The sequence below is a fragment of the Dunckerocampus dactyliophorus genome, chromosome 4 (assembly GCF_027744805.1).
Source record: "Dunckerocampus dactyliophorus isolate RoL2022-P2 chromosome 4, RoL_Ddac_1.1, whole genome shotgun sequence".
Taxonomy (NCBI): domain Eukaryota; kingdom Metazoa; phylum Chordata; class Actinopteri; order Syngnathiformes; family Syngnathidae; genus Dunckerocampus; species Dunckerocampus dactyliophorus.
Window position 1 is genome coordinate 33,773,030 of NC_072822.1, and position 22,056 is coordinate 33,795,085.

A 22,056-nucleotide genomic window follows, 5' to 3' on the forward strand; every position below is an offset into this window, starting at 1 on the left:
CTGCATGAGACCAGACCTCGAGTCTCCTTGCAACTGCCACACTATCATCATTTCTTTGGATCACAGTGAAGAGAAGGACAAAGAAGAGGAGGAGGAGCAAGAGGAGTAGGAGGAGGTGTGCTACCAAAGCAGCAGGTTCCTGTCATATTTTCCCGTCATGTCAAACCGCAGTGCCAATCAGGAAGGAAGTGTCCACGTCAGCCGCGTCCCGTGGGGGCTGAGCAAACCTCCCAGCAGGCTTTGCAGCACCTCCAATTATTGCAAGTGTTCTTGCTGGGTTGCTAATAGAAACAGCTGCAGAGTGGAGACCTCCCCACCCCCGAAAAAGGGAATAAGAAGAGATTTGCTTGTCAGTCAGATTTAAAAAAAAAAAAAAAGAGAGAGATAGAGATAGAGAGAGATAAAGAATAAGAGCTAAAAGCAGCGAGTGACGCTCGGCGAGAAAAATAGGTCATTATCACCGTGACGACACACCGGAGGAGAGTTCCTTTTTGCTTCCAGGTTCACCTGCGGAAAGACAAAACGGTGGCGTGTGCCGTGGTTGTCATGGTTACCGCACAGACGAGAGCGCCCGCCTCAGGCGCAACAACTGGCCGCTCGAAACTCTCCGATAGGATCTTTTCATTCTTTTTATTCAAAAAACACATTTTTAGCGTCATTACTTTACAGAAGGAACACATTCCTCCAAAAGAGGCACCTTCCCCCCTCAAAAGACTAAACTTTTTCTTTCTTTCACAGAAAAATGCTACTTTTTAAAACTTTTTCTTAAAATTGACTTCTTTTCTGCAACACTGCCGTTCATTCTCTTCAAAGTGTTCAACTTTTAAAAATGGCAATATAGAATTTTTGTTCAATGAAAATATTTTTTAAAGTTTTCCTCTCAAATACACAATTTTTTAAATGGGAAAATATTGTCTTTCCTTCTTTGTTTTTGTTTGTTTTTATTAAAAATACAAAAACACATTCTATGGAACATTTGTGTAAATTTTCCCCTCCAAAATTCACTTTATTTTCTCAAAAATGTGCTTTCTTTCCCCTCAAATATGGAGCAATTTATGCGACTTACAAGAATGCCGCCTTTTTAGGGAAAAAGATTTTTTACACACAACTATTTTCACAGAAATGACATCTGTTTGCAATGAAAACCTGCCTTTCATTCTCATAGAAATGTTCAACTTTTAAAAAATAAAAATAAAGGATTTTTTTCTTTTTTTTACCTCAAAAATCTCAAAGTTTTCGTCTTAAATATATTTTTTCCTCCAGAAAAACTATTTTAAAATTATTTTTAAAAAATGTGTCTTTCTTTCTTATTTTTTTTTTTTGTAAAAATTCTATAAAAATGTGGAAATCTGAGGTTGTTTTTTTTTTTAACAATTTTCCCCTTAAAAATACTTTATTCTTAAAAATTCTTAAATTCTTATTCTTAAAAATCCGCACTACTTCCTCAAGAAATGTGCACCTTTAACAGAATTATGCAACTTTGTAAAAATAAAATGCACTTTTTAAAAATTAATATGTTTTCTTCAAAAATGTAAATAATTTTTCTCCAAAATATGCAACTTTGAAAATAATGTGTATCTTTTTTGGGGCTGCGAGGGGGGTGAATATGTTGTTTTTTAATGTACTATTTTTACAGAAATTACAACTGATTTGAATGAAAACCTGCTTTTTGTTCAACTTTTTTTCAATTCAAATATAGAACTTTTTTAAAAATATGTCATTTTTTAATGTTTTTTTTTTACCTCACAGTTTACATTTTTCTTTCAACATTTTGGAGGAATTTCTGTTTGTTTGTTTTTTAAGACTTTCCCTCTCAAAATACCTTTTTCCTAAAAATGTGCAACTTTATTACAGAAATATGCAACTTTTTAAAGATTAAAAAATATGACTTTTTTAATGTGATTTTTTTTAAATTTACAACGTTTCTTTGAAAACGTAAAACATTTTTTCAAAAATGCAACTTTTTAAAATTTTTAAAAAGAAATATGCAACTTTTGTGTCAAAAACAAAAACTGATTTCAATGGAAATGTGACTTTCTTTTTAATGGAAATGTCCAACTTTTAAAAATGATAATGTAAAAAAATATAAAATCCAACATTCATTTTTTCTTCTAAAATACACTTTTTTTTCTCCAAAGGTTTTTATTTTTAAAAAACTGACTCTCTTTCTCAAGTTTTTTGTAAAATATTTCCTATACAATTTTTTGAAAAGCTGTTTTTTTTTTTATTCTTTTCTCAAAAATACATTTTTTTCCCCAACATAAATATATGCATTTTTTCTGGAAAAAAAAAAGTATTTGTCTTTCTTTATTTGTTTTTTTAAAAAATGCTACAATTAAAAATATATTTGTGTGGCTTTTTTTTCTATTTTTTAAAATCTATTTTTAATTTGTGTGTGTGTGCACATAAAAACAGCAATTAAATTAAATTAAATTAAATTAAAATGTGATGATATTTCTGTTCAGGACACTGCAAGCACCGCCATAAAAATATGGTGAGATGAATAAACACAGTATATTGTAAATACTGTACATGATATTGTGCCTCATGAAGCACCGATTGGAGTGAAAGTCCATGAAGTGCATGAGTGCCCTCTAGTGGTCACACAGCTTCAACACAACCCCATCTTCTACGCTCACAGACAGCATTGTCAAGTTGGCAAAACAAAAAATATACATTTAAAAAAAAATAATTTTACTATATATTCTTTGATATATTATATTCTATAATTTAAACATTTATTTTATTATATTTTATCATATATTTGTACATACAGTATATTTGCTAAATATATATTTTAAAATTGTAAATATATATATACAAAATGGATCAAATCCTTTGTTTATTCAGCTGTAGTTTTTGAAATTATGGTCATCCAATAATGATAGCTATTTTTTCATTATTAATGCCATTAGTGAAATGAAATAAAAACCAAAATAAAGAAAGAAATGATTGATTTGTATTTTCTATCATTCTAAAACAAGAAAAAGTGCCTTTTCTGCAGCGCGGTTCAGTGGGAGGCGGCTCCGGCGGGCGACACCGGCAGCACGCCGCGGTGGTACGACAGGCCGTAGACGGGCGTGGAGCGCCGGCCGAAGCCGTCGGCTTTACCCAGCTGGCGCAGGTGGAAGAGCAAGGTGAGCTTCCGCGTCATCCTCCTGAGCGCCAACATGGCGGCCAGGATCTGGGCCAGCAGGAAGGTCAAGTAGAGGGCGTGCACGGCCCGCTCCAGAGGCAGGATGAGGATCTCCTCGTCCGTCAGGAAGAAAAGAATCACCGGCAGCTGCAACAGGAACGTCAGGAGCCAGAAGGCCGACAGTTCAGGCACCTGAGGACGGACAACACTTGAACGCAACACACACACACACACACACACACACACACACACACACAGATGGGAGAAGCGATACCTTCTCTTCAAGGTTGCCAACGTAGCCCAGGTAGAGTCTGAGCACTTCAATGAGCGTCAGGAGGACCACCCCGGTGATGAGAAGACCCTGATAGTACGCTGGAAGGAACTCGTACTGCAAAACAAACAGGTGCTTTTTTTCAGTAAGAACCTGCTTTTCATTCCTTTCATGTCCGCCTTTTTCAGATGAAAATACTGTACTTTTTCCCAATTCAAATACGATGTCTTTTTTTTTTTTTTTTAATATGACAACAAAAAAATGGGGGGTGTGGGCTACCCCTCAAAAATCTACGCTTTCCTCTCAGTTTTGTAGACATTTTTCCTCCACAAAAAATGACTTTCTTTCTTTACTTTTTCGCCTTAAAATGATTTTTAATAAACAGACATCCCCTTTCAAAACTACAAATTTTTCTCAGAAATTTGCAATTTTCTTTCTCCAGAAATGTACAACTTTTTTTACAAAAATACGCAGCGTTTTAAAGATTAAAAAAGAAAAATATAAAATCCAATTTTGTATTCATAAATATATTTTTCCTTAAAAAATCTACAAGGAAATCTTGTTTCCTCTAAAATATACATAAAAAAAATATGTACACAATTTCTTTCTCTATTTTTTTCCTCAAAAATCTACAAGTCTTCCTCTCAAAGTTTTGTGCAAATATTTCCTCCACATTTTGGGGGAAAAAAATACTTTAAAATAAATTGACTTTCTTTTTTTACTTTTTTTTTAACATATTTGTGTTTTTTCTTAAAATGTATTATCTTTTCTTTAAAAACGTAAAACTTTTTTCCAAGCAATATGCAAGTTTTGCGAACAAAATGAAATTTGTTAGAAATGAGACTGCGAGCTTCTTTTTTTGAAAACAGACAACTTAAAAACATGAAAGTATAGGATTTTTTTTTCCCTTAAAAATCTACGTTTTCCTCTCAAAGTTTTGTTGAAATGTGTCCTCCACTTTTTTCTGAAAAAACATAATTAAAAAATAAAGATATATTGAATTTCTTGCTTTACTTTTTTTCTTAAAAGTGTTTTTTTTAACTTCCTCTCCCAAAGATACACTTTTCTTTCTGAAAAATATGCATTTTTTTCCTCTTGGAATGTACAAGTTTTTTACAGAAATATGCAACTTTTTAAGGATTAAAAAAATAAGAAATATGAAACTGGTGAAAATGTCCAAATTAAAAAAATGAAAACGTAAAAAATACAAAATCCAACTTTGTATTCATGTTATAAAATGTCCTAAAAAATCTACAAGTTTTCTTCTGAAATCTGTTTTTTCAGACTTTTTTCCTCTAAAATATACTTTTTTAAAAAAAATAATATACAATTTTTTCTCTATTTATTTTCCCTGAAAATCTAAAAATGTTCTATAATATGTTTGGTGTTTTTTTTTTTTTTTGGACTTTATCATTATCTTTAGAACAAAAACATTTTTGTGGAAATCTGTTTTTTTCAGTTTTTTTACCCTGTAAATTAAACTTTTTTTATATTACATACAATTTGTTCTCTATTTTTCCCACAAAATCTAAAAAAATGTCTGCTATTTTTGTGTGTGTTTTTTATTAGAAATTATTAGAAGTTTTCCTCTAACATTTTTGTAGAAACTTTTTTCAGACTTTTTTCCTCTACATTATACTTTTAAAAAAATTTACACACACACAATTTTTTTTGTTAGTTTTTTCCATCAAAATCTAAAAACATGTATTTTTCCCTCCTGAAATATACACCTTTTTCACATCTTTTTTAAACATATTTTTGAGGGTTTGGGTTTTTTTCTTCAAAAACCTAAAACCCTTTTCGAAGCAATATGACACTTTTGTGTCCAAAATGAAATTAGTTGTAAATCAGACTGTGACCTTGTTTCCCGTGAAAATAGCCAACTTTAAAAAATGAAATTTTAGGATAATTTCCAGGGAAAATGCTGGGTTGTTTCTGTTAAATCTCGTACTGCAGGTGAAATGCATCCTTTCATTTGTTTCCGTGCGTCCCACAGTGACTGAGCGCACCTTTAACTGCAGCATGAAGACAGAGGAGAACCACCAGCAGGGGAAATAAAACATGTTGAAGTAGAGCAACATCTGCAGAGGGAGGTGGGACACCAGCTCGTTCACCACTGAAACACAAACACGCAAACTCACAACTTTTTTTCTCAAAAATATGCAACTGTCTTGATTTTTTTTAATGTAAATCATTTTCTAAAATATACAACAAATCCACAACTTGTTGTCAACATTTTGACATTTCCTCCCAAAATATGAAATTGTCTCCCCCAAATGTAGAAATTTACTTTTAAAAAAAATACCTTTTTTGCTAAAAAAAAAAATCCAAATCTAACCTTTTTTTTCCCTCTCAAAATTGAAATATGCAAGTTTTTTTCTTCCTTACTAAGACTGCTGCCCCCGCGACCCGGACCCGGATAAGCGGAGGAAAATGGAATGGAATGGAATGGAATGACATTTTTTTCTCTCTAAAATAACAATAACAATTTCTCTAAAATAACTTTTTTTTTTTTATCTCAACTAACCTATTTTTTTTCCTTGAAATAACTACAGAGGGAAAGGCTTCTTGAGACATCATCTCAAGAATCATCCCCAATTTAGTGCTCTTTGCATTCCTCATCTTTACAGTGGATGTAAAGATGTAGAATGCAAAGAGCACTACATTGGGGAAACAAAGCAAATGCTCCAAAAAAGACTTTATCAACACCGCAGGGACAATTCTAGTGGTCCTCAATCAGCAGTACATCTCCACCTTAAAGCAACCAATCACTCTTTTGAGGACAGTGAGGTAAAGATTTTGGCCAAAGAAAACAAATGGTTTGAAAGAGGAGTAAAGGAAGCTATTTTTGTCAAACAACAGAACCCATTATTGAATCGGAATGGTGGTTTGAGGTTTAATTTGGACCCTGTGTTCAGCAGGTTACTGAGACCAAAACCCACAGCTCTTAGTCTTGCAAATGAGGTGGAGCCAGGGCCGAGCCAGAACAATAGATGCTAACGAGCCAGTATCAGAGTCGTTCATACCCAACTACAGGGAGCTACACTTCCCTTTGTTCGGAGGTGCTAATGGCAGGATTACTCCGCCCAGTCTTAGTGTAAGGAACCATAGGAGGAGGGTGTTGGCACACCAATTCCGCCCACTCTTACTGTATTAAAGGCCTCGGCTACCAGCACTTGTTAGTTCGCTGACGAAGCTCTTCGGATGAGGAGCGAAACGTTCGACACCTTCTTCACAGAAGTACAGATGACGTCTCAAGAAGCCTTTCCCTCGATGGACAACTGTTGTAAGACTGAGAGCCTACACAGACGCTTGAAATAACTACATTTCCCCCAAATGTACAAATTTTCCTAAATATAGAATTTTTTTTTCAAAAAAAGTATTTTCTTTCTCAAAATTGAAATATGCAACTTTTTGCTTTTTTTCCTCAATAATTGAATGAGACTATTCATGTAATAAACCCTATTGGGGAGAACTTTTCATGTACAGCAACTAAAGTACATACATTTTTTCCACACTTCCCTAACCCTAACACACATACAGTATCTAACCCTAACCCACATACAGTATATAACCCTAACACACATACAGTATCTAACCCTAACCCACATACAGTATCTAACCCTAACCCTAACCCACATACAGTATATAACCCAAACACACATACAGTATCTAACCCTAACCCTAACACACATACAGTATCTAACCCTAACCTACATACAGTATCTAACCCTAACCCTAACACACATACAGTATCTAACCCTAACCCTAACCCACATACAGTATATAACCCAAAAACACATACAGTATCTAACCCTAACCCTAACACACATACAGTATCTAACCCTAACCTACATACAGTATCTAACCCTAACCCTAACCCACATACAGTATCTAACCCTAACCCACATACAGCATCTAACCGTAACACGCATACAGTATCTAACCCTAACACACATACAGTATCTAACCCTAACCCTAACACACAGACAGTATCTAACCCTAACCCTAACCCACATACAGTATCTAACCCTAACCCACATACAGTATCTAACCCTAACCATAAAGTATCTAACCCTAACACACATACAGTATCTAACCCTAACCCTAACCCACATACAGTATATAACCCAAACACACATACAGTATCTAACCCTAACCTACATACAGTATCTAACCCTAACCCTAACACACATACAGTATCTAACCCTAACCCTAACCCACATACAGTATATAACCCAAAAACACATACAGTATCTAACCCTAACCCTAACACACATACAGTATCTAACCCTAACCTACATACAGTATCTAACCCTAACCCTAACCCACATACAGTATCTAACCCTAACCCACATACAGCATCTAACCCTAACACGCATAAAGTATCTAACCCTAACACACATACAGTATCTAACCCTAACCCTAACACACAGACAGTATCTAACCCTAACCCTAACCCACATACAGTATCTAACCCTAACCCACATACAGTATCTAACCCTAACCATAAAGTATCTAACCCTAACACACATACAGTATCTAACCCTAACCCTAACCCACATACAGTATATAACCCAAACACACATACAGTATCTAACCCTAACCTACATACAGTATCTAACCCTAACCCTAACACACATACAGTATCTAACCCTAACCCTAACCCACATACAGTATATAACCCAAAAACACATACAGTATCTAACCCTAACCCTAACTAACACACATACAGTATCTAACCCTAACCTACATACAGTATCTAACCCTAACCCTAACCCACATACAGTATCTAACCCTAACCCACATACAGCATCTAACCCTAACACGCATACAGTATCTAACCCTAACACACATACAGTATCTAACCCTAACCCTAACACACAGACAGTATCTAACCCTAACCCTAACCCACATACAGTATCTAACCCTAACCCACATACAGTATATAACCCTAACCCACATACAGTATATAACCCTAACCCACATACAGTATCTAACCCTAACCCACATACAATATCTAACCCTAACCATAAAGTATCTAACCCTAACACACATACAGTATCTAACCCTAACCCTAACCCACATACAGTATCTAACCCTAACCCACATACAGCATATAACCCTAACCCACATACAGTATCTAACCCTAACCCACATACAGTTTGTAACCCTAACCCTAACCCACATACAGTATCTAACCCTAACACACATACAGTATATAACCCTAACCCTAGCACACATACAGTATCTAACCCTAACCCTAACCCACATACAGTATCTAACCCTAACCCTAACCCACATACAGTATCTAACCCTAACCCACATACAGTATCTAACCCTAACCCTAACCCACATACAGTATATAACCCTAACCCACATACAGTATCTAACCCTAACCCTAACACACATACAGTATCTAACCCGAACACACATACAGTACCTAACCCTAACCCTAACACACATACAGTATCTAACCCTAACCCACATACAGTATCTAACCCTAACCTTAACACACATACAGTACCTAACCCTAACACACATAAAGTATCTAACCCTAATCCACATACAGTATCTAACCCTAACCCGAACACACATACAGTACCTAACCCTAACCCTAACACACATACAGCATATAACCCTAACCCACATACAGTATCTAACCCTAACCCTAACCCACATACAGTATCTAACCCTAACCCTAACCCACATACAGTATATAACCCTAACCCACATACAGTATCTAACCCTAACCCTAACATACATACAGTACCTAACCCTAACCCTAACACACATACAGTATCTAACCCTAACCCACATACAGTATCAAACCATAACCCACATACAGTTTCTAACCCTAACACACAGACAGTATCTAACCCTAACCCACATACAGTTTCTAACCCTAACCCTAACCCACATACAGTATCTAACCCTAACACACATACAGTATATAACCCTAACCCTAGCACACATACAGTATCTAACCCTAACCCTAACCCACATACAGTATCTAACCCTAACCCACATACAGCATATAACCCTAACCCACATACAGTATCTAACCCTAACCCACATACAGTATCTAACCCTAACACACATACAGTACCTAACCCTAACCCTAACATACATACAGTATCTAACCCTAACCCACATACAGTATCTAACCCTAACACACATACAGTATCTAACCCGAGCACACATACAGTATCTAACCCTAACCCACATACAGTATCTAACCCTAACCCTAACCCACATACAGTATCTAACCCTAACCCTAACACACATACAGTATCTAACCCTAACACACATACAGTACCTAACCCTAACCCTAACCCACATACAGTATCTAACCCTAACCCTAACCCACATACAGTATATAACCCAAACACACATACAGTATCTAACCCTAACCCTAACCAACATACAGTATCTAACCCTAACCCTAACACACATACAGTATCTAACCCTAACCCACATACAGTATATAACCCAAAAACACATACAGTATCTAACCCTAACCCTAACACACATACAGTATCTAACCCTAACCTACATACAGTATCTAACCCTAACCCACATACAGTATCTAACCCTAACCCACATACAGCATCTAACCCTAACACGCATACAGTATCTAACCCTAACACACATACAGTATCTAACCCTAACCCTAACACACAGACAGTATCTAACCCTAACCCTAACCCACATACAGTATCTAACCCTAACCCACATACAGTATATAACCCTAACCCACATACAGTATCTAACCCTAACCCACATACAATATCTAACCCTAACCATAAAGTATCTAACCCTAACACACATACAGTATCTAACCCTAACCCTAACCCACATACAGTATCTAACCCTAACCCACCTACAGCATATAACCCTAACCCACATACAGTATCTAACCCTAACCCACATACAGTATCTAACCCTAACCCACCTACAGCATATAACCCTAACCCACATACAGTATCTAACCCTAACCCACATACAGTTTCTAACCCTAACCCTAACCCACATACAGTATCTAACCCTAACACACATACAGTATATAACCCTAACCCTAGCACACATACAGTATCTAACCCTAACCCTAACCCACATACAGTATCTAACCCTAACCCACATACAGCATATAACCCTAACCCACATACAGTATCTAACCCTAACCCACATACAGTATCTAACCCTAACCCTAACCCACATACAGTATATAACCCTAACCCACATACAGTATCTAACCCTAACCCTAACACACATACAGTATCTAACCCTAACACACATACAGTACCTAACCCTAACCCTAACACACATACAGTATCTAACCCTAACCCACATACAGTATCTAACCCTAACCCTAACACACATACAGTACCTAACCCTAACCCTAACACACATACAGTATCTAACCCTAACCCACATACAGTATCTAACCCTAACCCTAACACACATACAGTACCTAACCCTAACCCTAACACACATACAGCATATAACCCTAACCCACATACAGTATCTAACCCTAACCCACATACAGTATCTAACCCTAACCCTAACCCACATACAGTATCAAACCCTAACCCTAACCCACATACAGTATATAACCCTAACCCACATACAGTATCTAACCCTAACCCTAACACACATACAGTACCTAACCCTAACCCTAACACACATACAGTATCTAACCCTAACCCACATACAGTATCAAACCATAACCCACATACAGTTTCTAACCCTAACACACATACAGTATCTAACCCTAACCCACATACAGTTTCTAACCCTAACCCTAACCCACATACAGTATCTAACCCTAACACACATACAGTATATAACCCTAACCCTAGCACACATACAGTATCTAACCCTAACCCTAACCCACATACAGTATCTAACCCTAACCCACATACAGCATATAACCCTAACCCACATACAGTATCTAACCCTAACCCTAACCCACATACAGTATATAACCCTAACCCACATACAGTATCTAACCCTAACCCTAACACACATACAGTATCTAACCCTAACACACATACAGTACCTAACCCTAACCCTAACACACATACAGTATCTAACCCTAACCCACATACAGTATCTAACCCTAACCCTAACACACATACAGTACCTAACCCTAACCCTAACACACATACAGTATCTAACCCTAACCCACATACAGTATCTAACCCTAACCCTAACACACATACAGTACCTAACCCTAACCCTAACACACATACAGCATATAACCCTAACCCACATACAGTATCTAACCCTAACCAACATACAGTATCTAACCCTAACCCTAACCCACATACAGTATCAAACCCTAACCCTAACCCACATACAGTATATAACCCTAACCCACATACAGTATCTAACCCTAACCCTAACACACATACAGTACCTAACCCTAACCCTAACACACATACAGTATCTAACCCTAACCCACATACAGTATCAAACCATAACCCACATACAGTTTCTAACCCTAACACACATACAGTATCTAACCCTAACCCACATACAGTTTCTAACCCTAACCCTAACCCACATACAGTATCTAACCCTAACACACATACAGTATATAACCCTAACCCTAGCACACATACAGTATCTAACCCTAACCCTAACCCACATACAGTATCTAACCCTAACCCACATACAGCATATAACCCTAACCCACATACAGTATCTAACCCTAACCCACATACAGTATCTAACCCTAACACACATACAGTACCTAACCCTAACCCTAACATACATACAGTATCTAACCCTAACCCACATACAGTATCTAACCCTAACACACATACAGTATCTAACCCGAGCACACATACAGTATCTAACCCTAACCCACATACAGTATCTAACCCTAACCCTAACCCACATACAGTATCTAACCCTAACCCTAACACACATACAGTATCTAACCCTAACACACATACAGTACCTAACCCTAACCCACATACAGTATCTAACCCTAACCCTAACCCACATACAGTATATAACCCAAACACACATACAGTATCTAACCCTAACCCTAACCAACATACAGTATCTAACCCTAACCCTAACACACATACAGTATCTAACCCTAACCCACATACAGTATATAACCCAAAAACACATACAGTATCTAACCCTAACCCTAACACACATACAGTATCTAACCCTAACCTACATACAGTATCTAACCCTAACCCACATACAGTATCTAACCCTAACCCACATACAGCATCTAACCCTAACACGCATACAGTATCTAACCCTAACACACATACAGTATCTAACCCTAACCCTAACACACAGACAGTATCTAACCCTAACCCTAACCCACATACAGTATCTAACCCTAACCCACATACAGTATATAACCCTAACCCACATACAGTATATAACCCTAACCCACATACAGTATCTAACCCTAACCCACATACAGTATCTAACCCTAACCATAAAGTATCTAACCCTAACACACATACAGTATCTAACCCTAACCCTAACCCACATACAGTATCTAACCCTAACCCACCTACAGCATATAACCCTAACCCACATACAGTATCTAACCCTAACCCACATACAGTTTCTAACCCTAACCCTAACCCACATACAGTATCTAACCCTAACACACATACAGTATATAACCCTAACCCTAGCACACATACAGTATCTAACCCTAACCCTAACCCACATACAGTATCTAACCCTAACCCACATACAGCATATAACCCTAACCCACATACAGTATCTAACCCTAACCCACATACAGTATCTAACCCTAACCCTAACCCACATACAGTATATAACCCTAACCCACATACAGTATCTAACCCTAACCCTAACACACATACAGTATCTAACCCTAACACACATACAGTACCTAACCCTAACCCTAACACACATACAGTATCTAACCCTAACCCACATAGAGTATCTAACCCTAACCCTAACACACATACAGTACCTAACCCTAACCCTAACACACATACAGTATCTAACCCTAACCCACATACAGTATCTAACCCTAACCCTAACACACATACAGTACCTAACCCTAACCCTAACACACATACAGCATATAACCCTAACCCACATACAGTATCTAACCCTAACCCACATACAGTATCTAACCCTAACCCTAACCCACATACAGTATCAAACCCTAACCCTAACCCACATACAGTATATAACCCTAACCCACATACAGTATCTAACCCTAACCCTAACACACATACAGTACCTAACCCTAACCCTAACACACATACAGTATCTAACCCTAACCCACATACAGTATCTAACCATAACCCACATACAGTTTCTAACCCTAACACACATACAGTATCTAACCCTAACCCACATACAGTTTCTAACCCTAACCCTAACCCACATACAGTATCTAACCCTAACACACATACAGTATATAACCCTAACCCTAGCACACATACAGTATCTAACCCTAACCCTAACCCACATACAGTATCTAACCCTAACCCACATACAGCATATAACCCTAACCCACATACAGTATCTAACCCTAACCCACATACAGTATCTAACCCTAACACACATACAGTACCTAACCCTAACCCTAACATACATACAGTATCTAACCCTAACCCACATACAGTATCTAACCCTAACACACATACAGTATCTAACCCGAGCACACATACAGTATCTAACCCTAACCCACATACAGTATCTAACCCTAACCCTAACCCACATACAGTATCTAACCCTAACCCTAACACACATACAGTATCTAACCCTAACACACATACAGTACCTAACCCTAACCCTAACCCACATACAGTATCTAACCCTAACACACATACAGTATATAACCCTAACCCTAACCCACATACAGTATCTAACCCTAACACACATACAATATCTAACCCTAACCCACATACAGTATCTAACCCTAACCCTAAGACACATACAGTATCTAACCCTAACCCACATACAGTATCTAACCCTAACACACATACAGTATATAACCCTAACCCTAACCCACATAGAGTATTCAAGATTCAAGATTCAAGAGAGTTTTATTGTCATGTGCATGGTAAAACAGCAGGTATACTATGCAATGAAAATCTTATTCTGTTCATTCTCCCAAGAAAAGACAGAAAACACAAGAAAGAATAAGAACATAAGAAACAAACATAAATACCAATAAATTAAGCAACAAAAACAGAAGAGACATTAATACAAATAAATAATACAAATAAATAAAGTGCTATGAGTGTGTGTGTGTTGCGTGTGGCGTGTGTGAGTGCTTCGTTGAGAAGCCTGATGGCCTGTGGGTAAAAGCTGTTTGCCAGCCTTGTGGTCCTGGACTTCAAACTCCTGTAGCGTCTGCCTGACGGTAGGAGTGTGAATAATGAGTGTTGTGGATGTGTGCTGTCCTTGATGAGGTTGTGTGTTCTGCGTAGGACTCTAGTTTTATAAATGTCTTGCAGTGAGGGGAGGGCTGCCCCAACAATGTTCTGTGAGGTCTTGATCACCCGCTGGAGTGCCTTCCTATCACGTGTTGTACAGTTACCGTACCAAACAGTGATGGAGGCGGTAAGGACACTTTCCATAGTGCATCTGTAGAAGCAACTCAGGATTGTGGTGGACATGCCAAATTTCCTCAGTCTTCTCAGGAAGTACAGTCTCCTTTGGGACTTCTTCATAATTTGTTGGGTGTTGTGAGACCAGGTGAGGTCCTCGCTGATGTGTGTGCCAAGGAACTTGAAGGTTTTCACCCTCTCCACCTCAGTCTCATGAATAAACAGGGGTCTATGCGGCTCCTTTTCCCTTGTTCTTGGGTCGATGATCATCTCTTTAGTCTTATCTGTATTGAGAAGGAGATTGTTATCACGACACCAAGCTATGAGGTCCGCCACCTCTCTTCTGTATGATGTTTCAACACCACCAGTGATCAGTCCGATGACTGTTGTGTCATCCGCAAATTTAATGATGCTGGTGTTGTTCTGGGAGGCCACGCAATCGTAGGTGAAGAGCGTGTCGAGGAGTGGACTCAGCACACACCCCTGTGGGGTCCCAGTGCTCACAATTCTTGAGCTGGATGTGCGATTGTGGACTCTGACTGACTGGGGTCTGCCTGTGAGAAAGTTAAACACCCAGTTACAGAGGGAGGGAGACAGGCCAAGTGTGAGGAGCTTATTTGTGAGTTTGTGGGGGCAGACTGTATTAAAAGCAGAGCTATAGTCTATAAATAGCATTCTGACGTATGTGTCCTGGCCTTGTAGGTGAGAAAGGGCTGTGTGGATGGCAGTGTTGACTGCATCATCCGTGGACCAGTTCTGGCGATATGCAAACTGTAGAGGGTCCACAGTAGCCGCCGGGATGCTCTTTTTGATGTGGGTCATGACTATTCTTTCAAAGCACTTCTTGAACGAGTTCTATGCCCGCTTTGACACCCAAACTCCTGATGAGCAGAGAGGGTGGCTGGACTTGGGGAGCACACAGGACTCACCTCTCATGGTGACATCAGCTTATGTGCGCAGGGTTCTGAACAAAACAAACCCACGAAAAGCAGCAGGCCCAGACAACATCTCAGGACGTGCACTTCGGGTTTGCTCATCAGAGCTAGCTGATGTGCTTGCTGACATATTTAACCTGTCGCTTGCACAAGCATCTGTACCGACCTGCTTTAAGTCCACCACCATAGTGCCCGTACCCAAGAAGAGCAACGTGACCTGCTTGAATGACTATCGCCCTATAGCACTCACTTCTTGTGGTATAGCTGGACGTGGCTACGCTACTCTGCTGTCGATAGTCTGTGATGTGCTGGAGCCCCGCCCACATGCGCCGAGGGTCTAAGGTGGAATAGTAGCCCTCCAGCTTCTGTCTGTACTGTGTTTTGGCCTCTCGTATGGACCTCCTCAGGTCATATCTGGCCTTTTTGTAGTCATCAGCGGTGCCCATGACAAATGCAGTCGAACGAGCACGTAGCTTAGCCCTTACATCACAGTTCATCCACTGTTTTTGGTTAGGGTATTTTCTGTAATACTTGGTGGTGGTAACAGTCTCTATGCATGTGCTAATGTAGCCAGTAACAGCAGAAGCATATTCATCCAAATCAACAGTACAATCTTCCCTCCCCGCTGCAGTTTTAAACACATCCCAGTTTGTGCAGCCAAAGCAGTCCTGAAGTACTTGATCAGTTTCTTCATTCCACACTTTAACTGCTGTACTTACAGGGGGAGCTTTTTTAAGAAGTTGTCTGTATGTTGGATAAAGGAATATAGAGATGTGGTCAGCCTTTCCAAAGTGGGGTCTTGGAACAGCCTTCAAAGCACCTTTCATGTTGCTGTAGACTTGGTCCAGGATGTTATTTTCCCTTGTGGGAAAGCTCACATGCTGGTAATATTTGGGGAGGACAGTCCTGACTAACCCTAACCCTCTAACCTTAACACACATACAGTATCTAACCCTAACCCTAACCTACATACAGTATCTAACACAAACCCACATACAGTATCTAACCCTAACACACATACAGTATCTAACCCTAACCCACATACAGTATATAACCCTAACACACATACAGTATATAACCCTAACACACATACAGTATCTAACCCTAACCCACATACAGTATCTAACCCTAACCCTAACCCACATACAGTATCTAACCCTAACACACATACAGTATCTAACCCTAACCCACATACAGTATATAACCCTAACACACATACAGTATATAACCTTAACCCACATACAGTATCTAACCCTAACCCTAACACACATACAGTATCTAACCCTAACACACATACAGTACCTAACCCTAACCCTAACCCACATACAGTATCTAACCCTAACACACATACAGTATATAACCCTAACCCTAACCCACATACAGTATCTAACCCTAACACACATACAATATCTAACCCTAACCCACATACAGTATCTAACCCTAACCCTAAGACACATACAGTATCTAACCCTAACCCACATACAGTATCTAACCCTAACACACATACAGTATATAACCCTAACCCTAACCCACATAGAGTATTCAAGATTCAAGATTCAAGAGAGTTTTATTGTCATGTGCATGGTAAAACAGCAGGTATACTATGCAATGAAAATCTTATTCTGTTCATTCTCCCAAGAAAAGACAGAAAACACAAGAAAGAATAAGAACATAAGAAACAAACATAAATACCAATAAATTAAGCAACAAAAACAGAAGAGACATTAATACAAATAAATAATACAAATAAATAAAGTGCTATGAGTGTGTGTGTGTTGCGTGTGGCGTGTGTGAGTGCTTCGTTGAGAAGCCTGATGGCCTGTGGGTAAAAGCTGTTTGCCAGCCTTGTGGTCCTGGACTTCAAACTCCTGTAGCGTCTGCCTGACGGTAGGAGTGTGAATAATGAGTGTTGTGGATGTGTGCTGTCCTTGATGAGGTTGTGTGTTCTGCGTAGGACTCTAGTTTTATAAATGTCTTGCAGTGAGGGGAGGGCTGCCCCAACAATGTTCTGTGAGGTCTTGATCACCCGCTGGAGTGCCTTCCTATCACGTGTTGTACAGTTACCGTACCAAACAGTGATGGAGGCGGTAAGGACACTTTCCATAGTGCATCTGTAGAAGCAACTCAGGATTGTGGTGGACATGCCAAATTTCCTCAGTCTTCTCAGGAAGTACAGTCTCCTTTGGGACTTCTTCATAATTTGTTGGGTGTTGTGAGACCAGGTGAGGTCCTCGCTGATGTGTGTGCCAAGGAACTTGAAGGTTTTCACCCTCTCCACCTCAGTCTCATGAATAAACAGGGGTCTATGCGGCTCCTTTTCCCTTGTTCTTGGGTCGATGATCATCTCTTTAGTCTTATCTGTATTGAGAAGGAGATTGTTATCACGACACCAAGCTATGAGGTCCGCCACCTCTCTTCTGTATGATGTTTCAACACCACCAGTGATCAGTCCGATGACTGTTGTGTCATCCGCAAATTTAATGATGCTGGTGTTGTTCTGGGAGGCCACGCAATCGTAGGTGAAGAGCGTGTCGAGGAGTGGACTCAGCACACACCCCTGTGGGGTCCCAGTGCTCACAATTCTTGAGCTGGATGTGCGATTGTGGACTCTGACTGACTGGGGTCTGCCTGTGAGAAAGTTAAACACCCAGTTACAGAGGGAGGGAGACAGGCCAAGTGTGAGGAGCTTATTTGTGAGTTTGTGGGGGCAGACTGTATTAAAAGCAGAGCTATAGTCTATAAATAGCATTCTGACGTATGTGTCCTGGCCTTGTAGGTGAGAAAGGGCTGTGTGGATGGCAGTGTTGACTGCATCATCCGTGGACCAGTTCTGGCGATATGCAAACTGTAGAGGGTCCACAGTAGCCGCCGGGATGCTCTTTTTGATGTGGGTCATGACTATTCTTTCAAAGCACTTCTTGAACGAGTTCTATGCCCGCTTTGACACCCAAACTCCTGATGAGCAGAGAGGGTGGCTGGACTTGGGGAGCACACAGGACTCACCTCTCATGGTGACATCAGCTTATGTGCGCAGGGTTCTGAACAAAACAAACCCACGAAAAGCAGCAGGCCCAGACAACATCTCAGGACGTGCACTTCGGGTTTGCTCATCAGAGCTAGCTGATGTGCTTGCTGACATATTTAACCTGTCGCTTGCACAAGCATCTGTACCGACCTGCTTTAAGTCCACCACCATAGTGCCCGTACCCAAGAAGAGCAACGTGACCTGCTTGAATGACTATCGCCCTATAGCACTCACTTCTTGTGGTATAGCTGGACGTGGCTACGCTACTCTGCTGTCGATAGTCTGTGATGTGCTGGAGCCCCGCCCACATGCGCCGAGGGTCTAAGGTGGAATAGTAGCCCTCCAGCTTCTGTCTGTACTGTGTTTTGGCCTCTCGTATGGACCTCCTCAGGTCATATCTGGCCTTTTTGTAGTCATCAGCGGTGCCCATGACAAATGCAGTCGAACGAGCACGTAGCTTAGCCCTTACATCACAGTTCATCCACTGTTTTTGGTTAGGGTATTTTCTGTAATACTTGGTGGTGGTAACAGTCTCTATGCATGTGCTAATGTAGCCAGTAACAGCAGAAGCATATTCATCCAAATCAACAGTACAATCTTCCCTCCCCGCTGCAGTTTTAAACACATCCCAGTTTGTGCAGCCAAAGCAGTCCTGAAGTACTTGATCAGTTTCTTCATTCCACACTTTAACTGCTGTACTTACAGGGGGAGCTTTTTTAAGAAGTTGTCTGTATGTTGGATAAAGGAATATAGAGATGTGGTCAGCCTTTCCAAAGTGGGGTCTTGGAACAGCCTTCAAAGCACCTTTCATGTTGCTGTAGACTTGGTCCAGGATGTTATTTTCCCTTGTGGGAAAGCTCACATGCTGGTAATATTTGGGGAGGACAGTCCTGACTAACCCTAACCCTCTAACCTTAACACACATACAGTATCTAACCCTAACCCTAACCTACATACAGTATCTAACACAAACCCACATACAGTATCTAACCCTAACACACATACAGTATCTAACCCTAACCCACATACAGTATATAACCCTAACACACATACAGTATATAACCCTAACACACATACAGTATCTAACCCTAACCCACATACAGTATCTAACCCTAACCCTAACCCACATACAGTATCTAACCCTAACACACATACAGTATCTAACCCTAACCCACATACAGTATATAACCCTAACACACATACAGTATATAACCTTAACCCACATACAGTATCTAACCCTAACCCTAACCCACATACAGTATATAACCCTAACCCACATACAGTATATAACCCTAACACACATACAGTATCTAACCCTAACCCACATACAGTATCTAACCCTAACCCACATACAGTATCTAACCCTAACACACATACAGTATCTAACCCTAACACACATACAGTATATAACCCTAACACACATACAGTATCTAACCCTAACCCACATACAGTATATAACCCTAACACACATACAGTATATAACCTTAACCCACATACAGTATCTAACCCTAACCCACATACAATATCTAACCCTAACCCACATACAGTATCTAACCCTAACCCTAACCCACATACAGTATCTAACCCTAACCCACATACAGTATATAACCCTAACCCACATACAGTATATAACCCTAACACACATACAGTATCTAACCCTAACCCACATACAGTATCTAACCCTAACCCACATACAGTATCTAACCCTAACACACATACAGTATATAACCCTAACACACATACAGTATATAACCTTAACCCACATACAGTATCTAACCCTAACCCTAACCCACATACAGTATATAACCCTAACCCACATACAGTATATAACCCTAACACACATACAGCATATAACCCTAACCCACATACAGCATCTAACCCTAACCCACATACAGTATCTAACCCTAACCCACATACAGTATCTAACCCTAACCCACATACAGTATCTAACCCTAACCCACATACAGTATATAACCCTAACACACATACAGTATATAACCCTAACACACATACAGTATCTAACCCTAAACCTAGCACACATACAGTATATAACCCTAACCCTAACACACATACAGTATATAATCCTAAACCTAGCACACATACAGTATCTAACCCTAACCCTAACCCACATACAGTATCTAACCCTAACACACATACAGTATCTAACCCTAACCCACATACAGTATATAACCCTAACACACATACAGTATATAACCTTAACCCACATACAGTATCTAACCCTAACCCTAACCCACATACAGTATCTAACCCTAACCCACATACAGTATCTAACCCTAACCCTAACCCACATACAGTATCTAACCCTAACCCACATACAGTATATAACCCTAACCCACATACAGTATATAACCCTAACCCACATACAGTATATAACCCTAACACACATACAGTATCTAACCCTAACCCACATACAGTATCTAACCCTAACACACATACAGTATCTAACCCTAACACACATACAGTATATAACCCTAACACACATACAGTATCTAACCCTAACACACATACAGTATATAACCCTAACACACATACAGTATCTAACCCTAACCCACATACAGTATATAACCCTAACACACATACAGTATATAACCTTAACCCACATACAGTATCTAACCCTAACCCACATACAATATCTAACCCTAACCCACATACAGTATCTAACCCTAACCCACATACAGTATATAACCCTAACACACATACAGTATATAACCTTAACCCACATACAGTATCTAACCCTAACCCACATACAATATCTAACCCTAACCCACATACAGTATATAACCCTAACACACATACAGTATCTAACCCTAACCCACATACAGTATATAACCCTAACACACATACAGTATCTATATAAGAAGCAACAGAACCTACCAGAATGTTCCTCCTGGTCTTTGCTGTCTGCTGTCCTGTTGTTGGTCAGCACAGAAGTCCCCACGTAGGCGAGGCCAACGCGCACGTTTTCTGGAACAGGCGAATAGAAGACGGGCATGGTGGAAGAAGACGCAGATGACAAAGAAGAAGAAGACGATGACCAGCAGGCTGCTAATCAGATTAGCCGTCAGGAGGCGGATTGAGGATTAAAGTCA

At 39.5% G+C, this 22,056-nt stretch overlaps 1 protein-coding gene across 4 annotated transcripts; it reads right to left on the bottom strand.

Annotated features, from left to right (window-relative positions):
- Nucleotides 1-1,907: 1,907 nt before the first annotated feature.
- Nucleotides 1,908-21,968, bottom strand: zgc:112294 (transmembrane protein 17A). Of its 4 annotated transcripts, none has more exons than XM_054774207.1 (4): nucleotides 21,842-21,968; nucleotides 5,417-5,523; nucleotides 3,411-3,524; nucleotides 1,908-3,283 (listed from the first exon to the last, which is right to left on the bottom strand). In XM_054774207.1, exons 1-4 carry the CDS (start codon nucleotides 21,957-21,959, stop codon nucleotides 3,011-3,013), a joined length of 612 nt encoding a protein of 203 aa, XP_054630182.1. In that variant the 5' UTR covers nucleotides 21,960-21,968; the 3' UTR covers nucleotides 1,908-3,010. The 4 variants fall into 4 exon arrangements, with proteins under 4 accessions (XP_054630182.1, XP_054630181.1, XP_054630180.1 ...); XM_054774206.1 differs by having other exon boundaries at nucleotides 1,908-3,328; XM_054774205.1 differs by lacking the exons at nucleotides 1,908-3,283; nucleotides 3,411-3,524; nucleotides 5,417-5,523 and adding an exon at nucleotides 17,421-18,279 and having other exon boundaries at nucleotides 21,842-21,961.
- Between the last annotated feature and the right edge of the window lie 88 nt (nucleotides 21,969-22,056).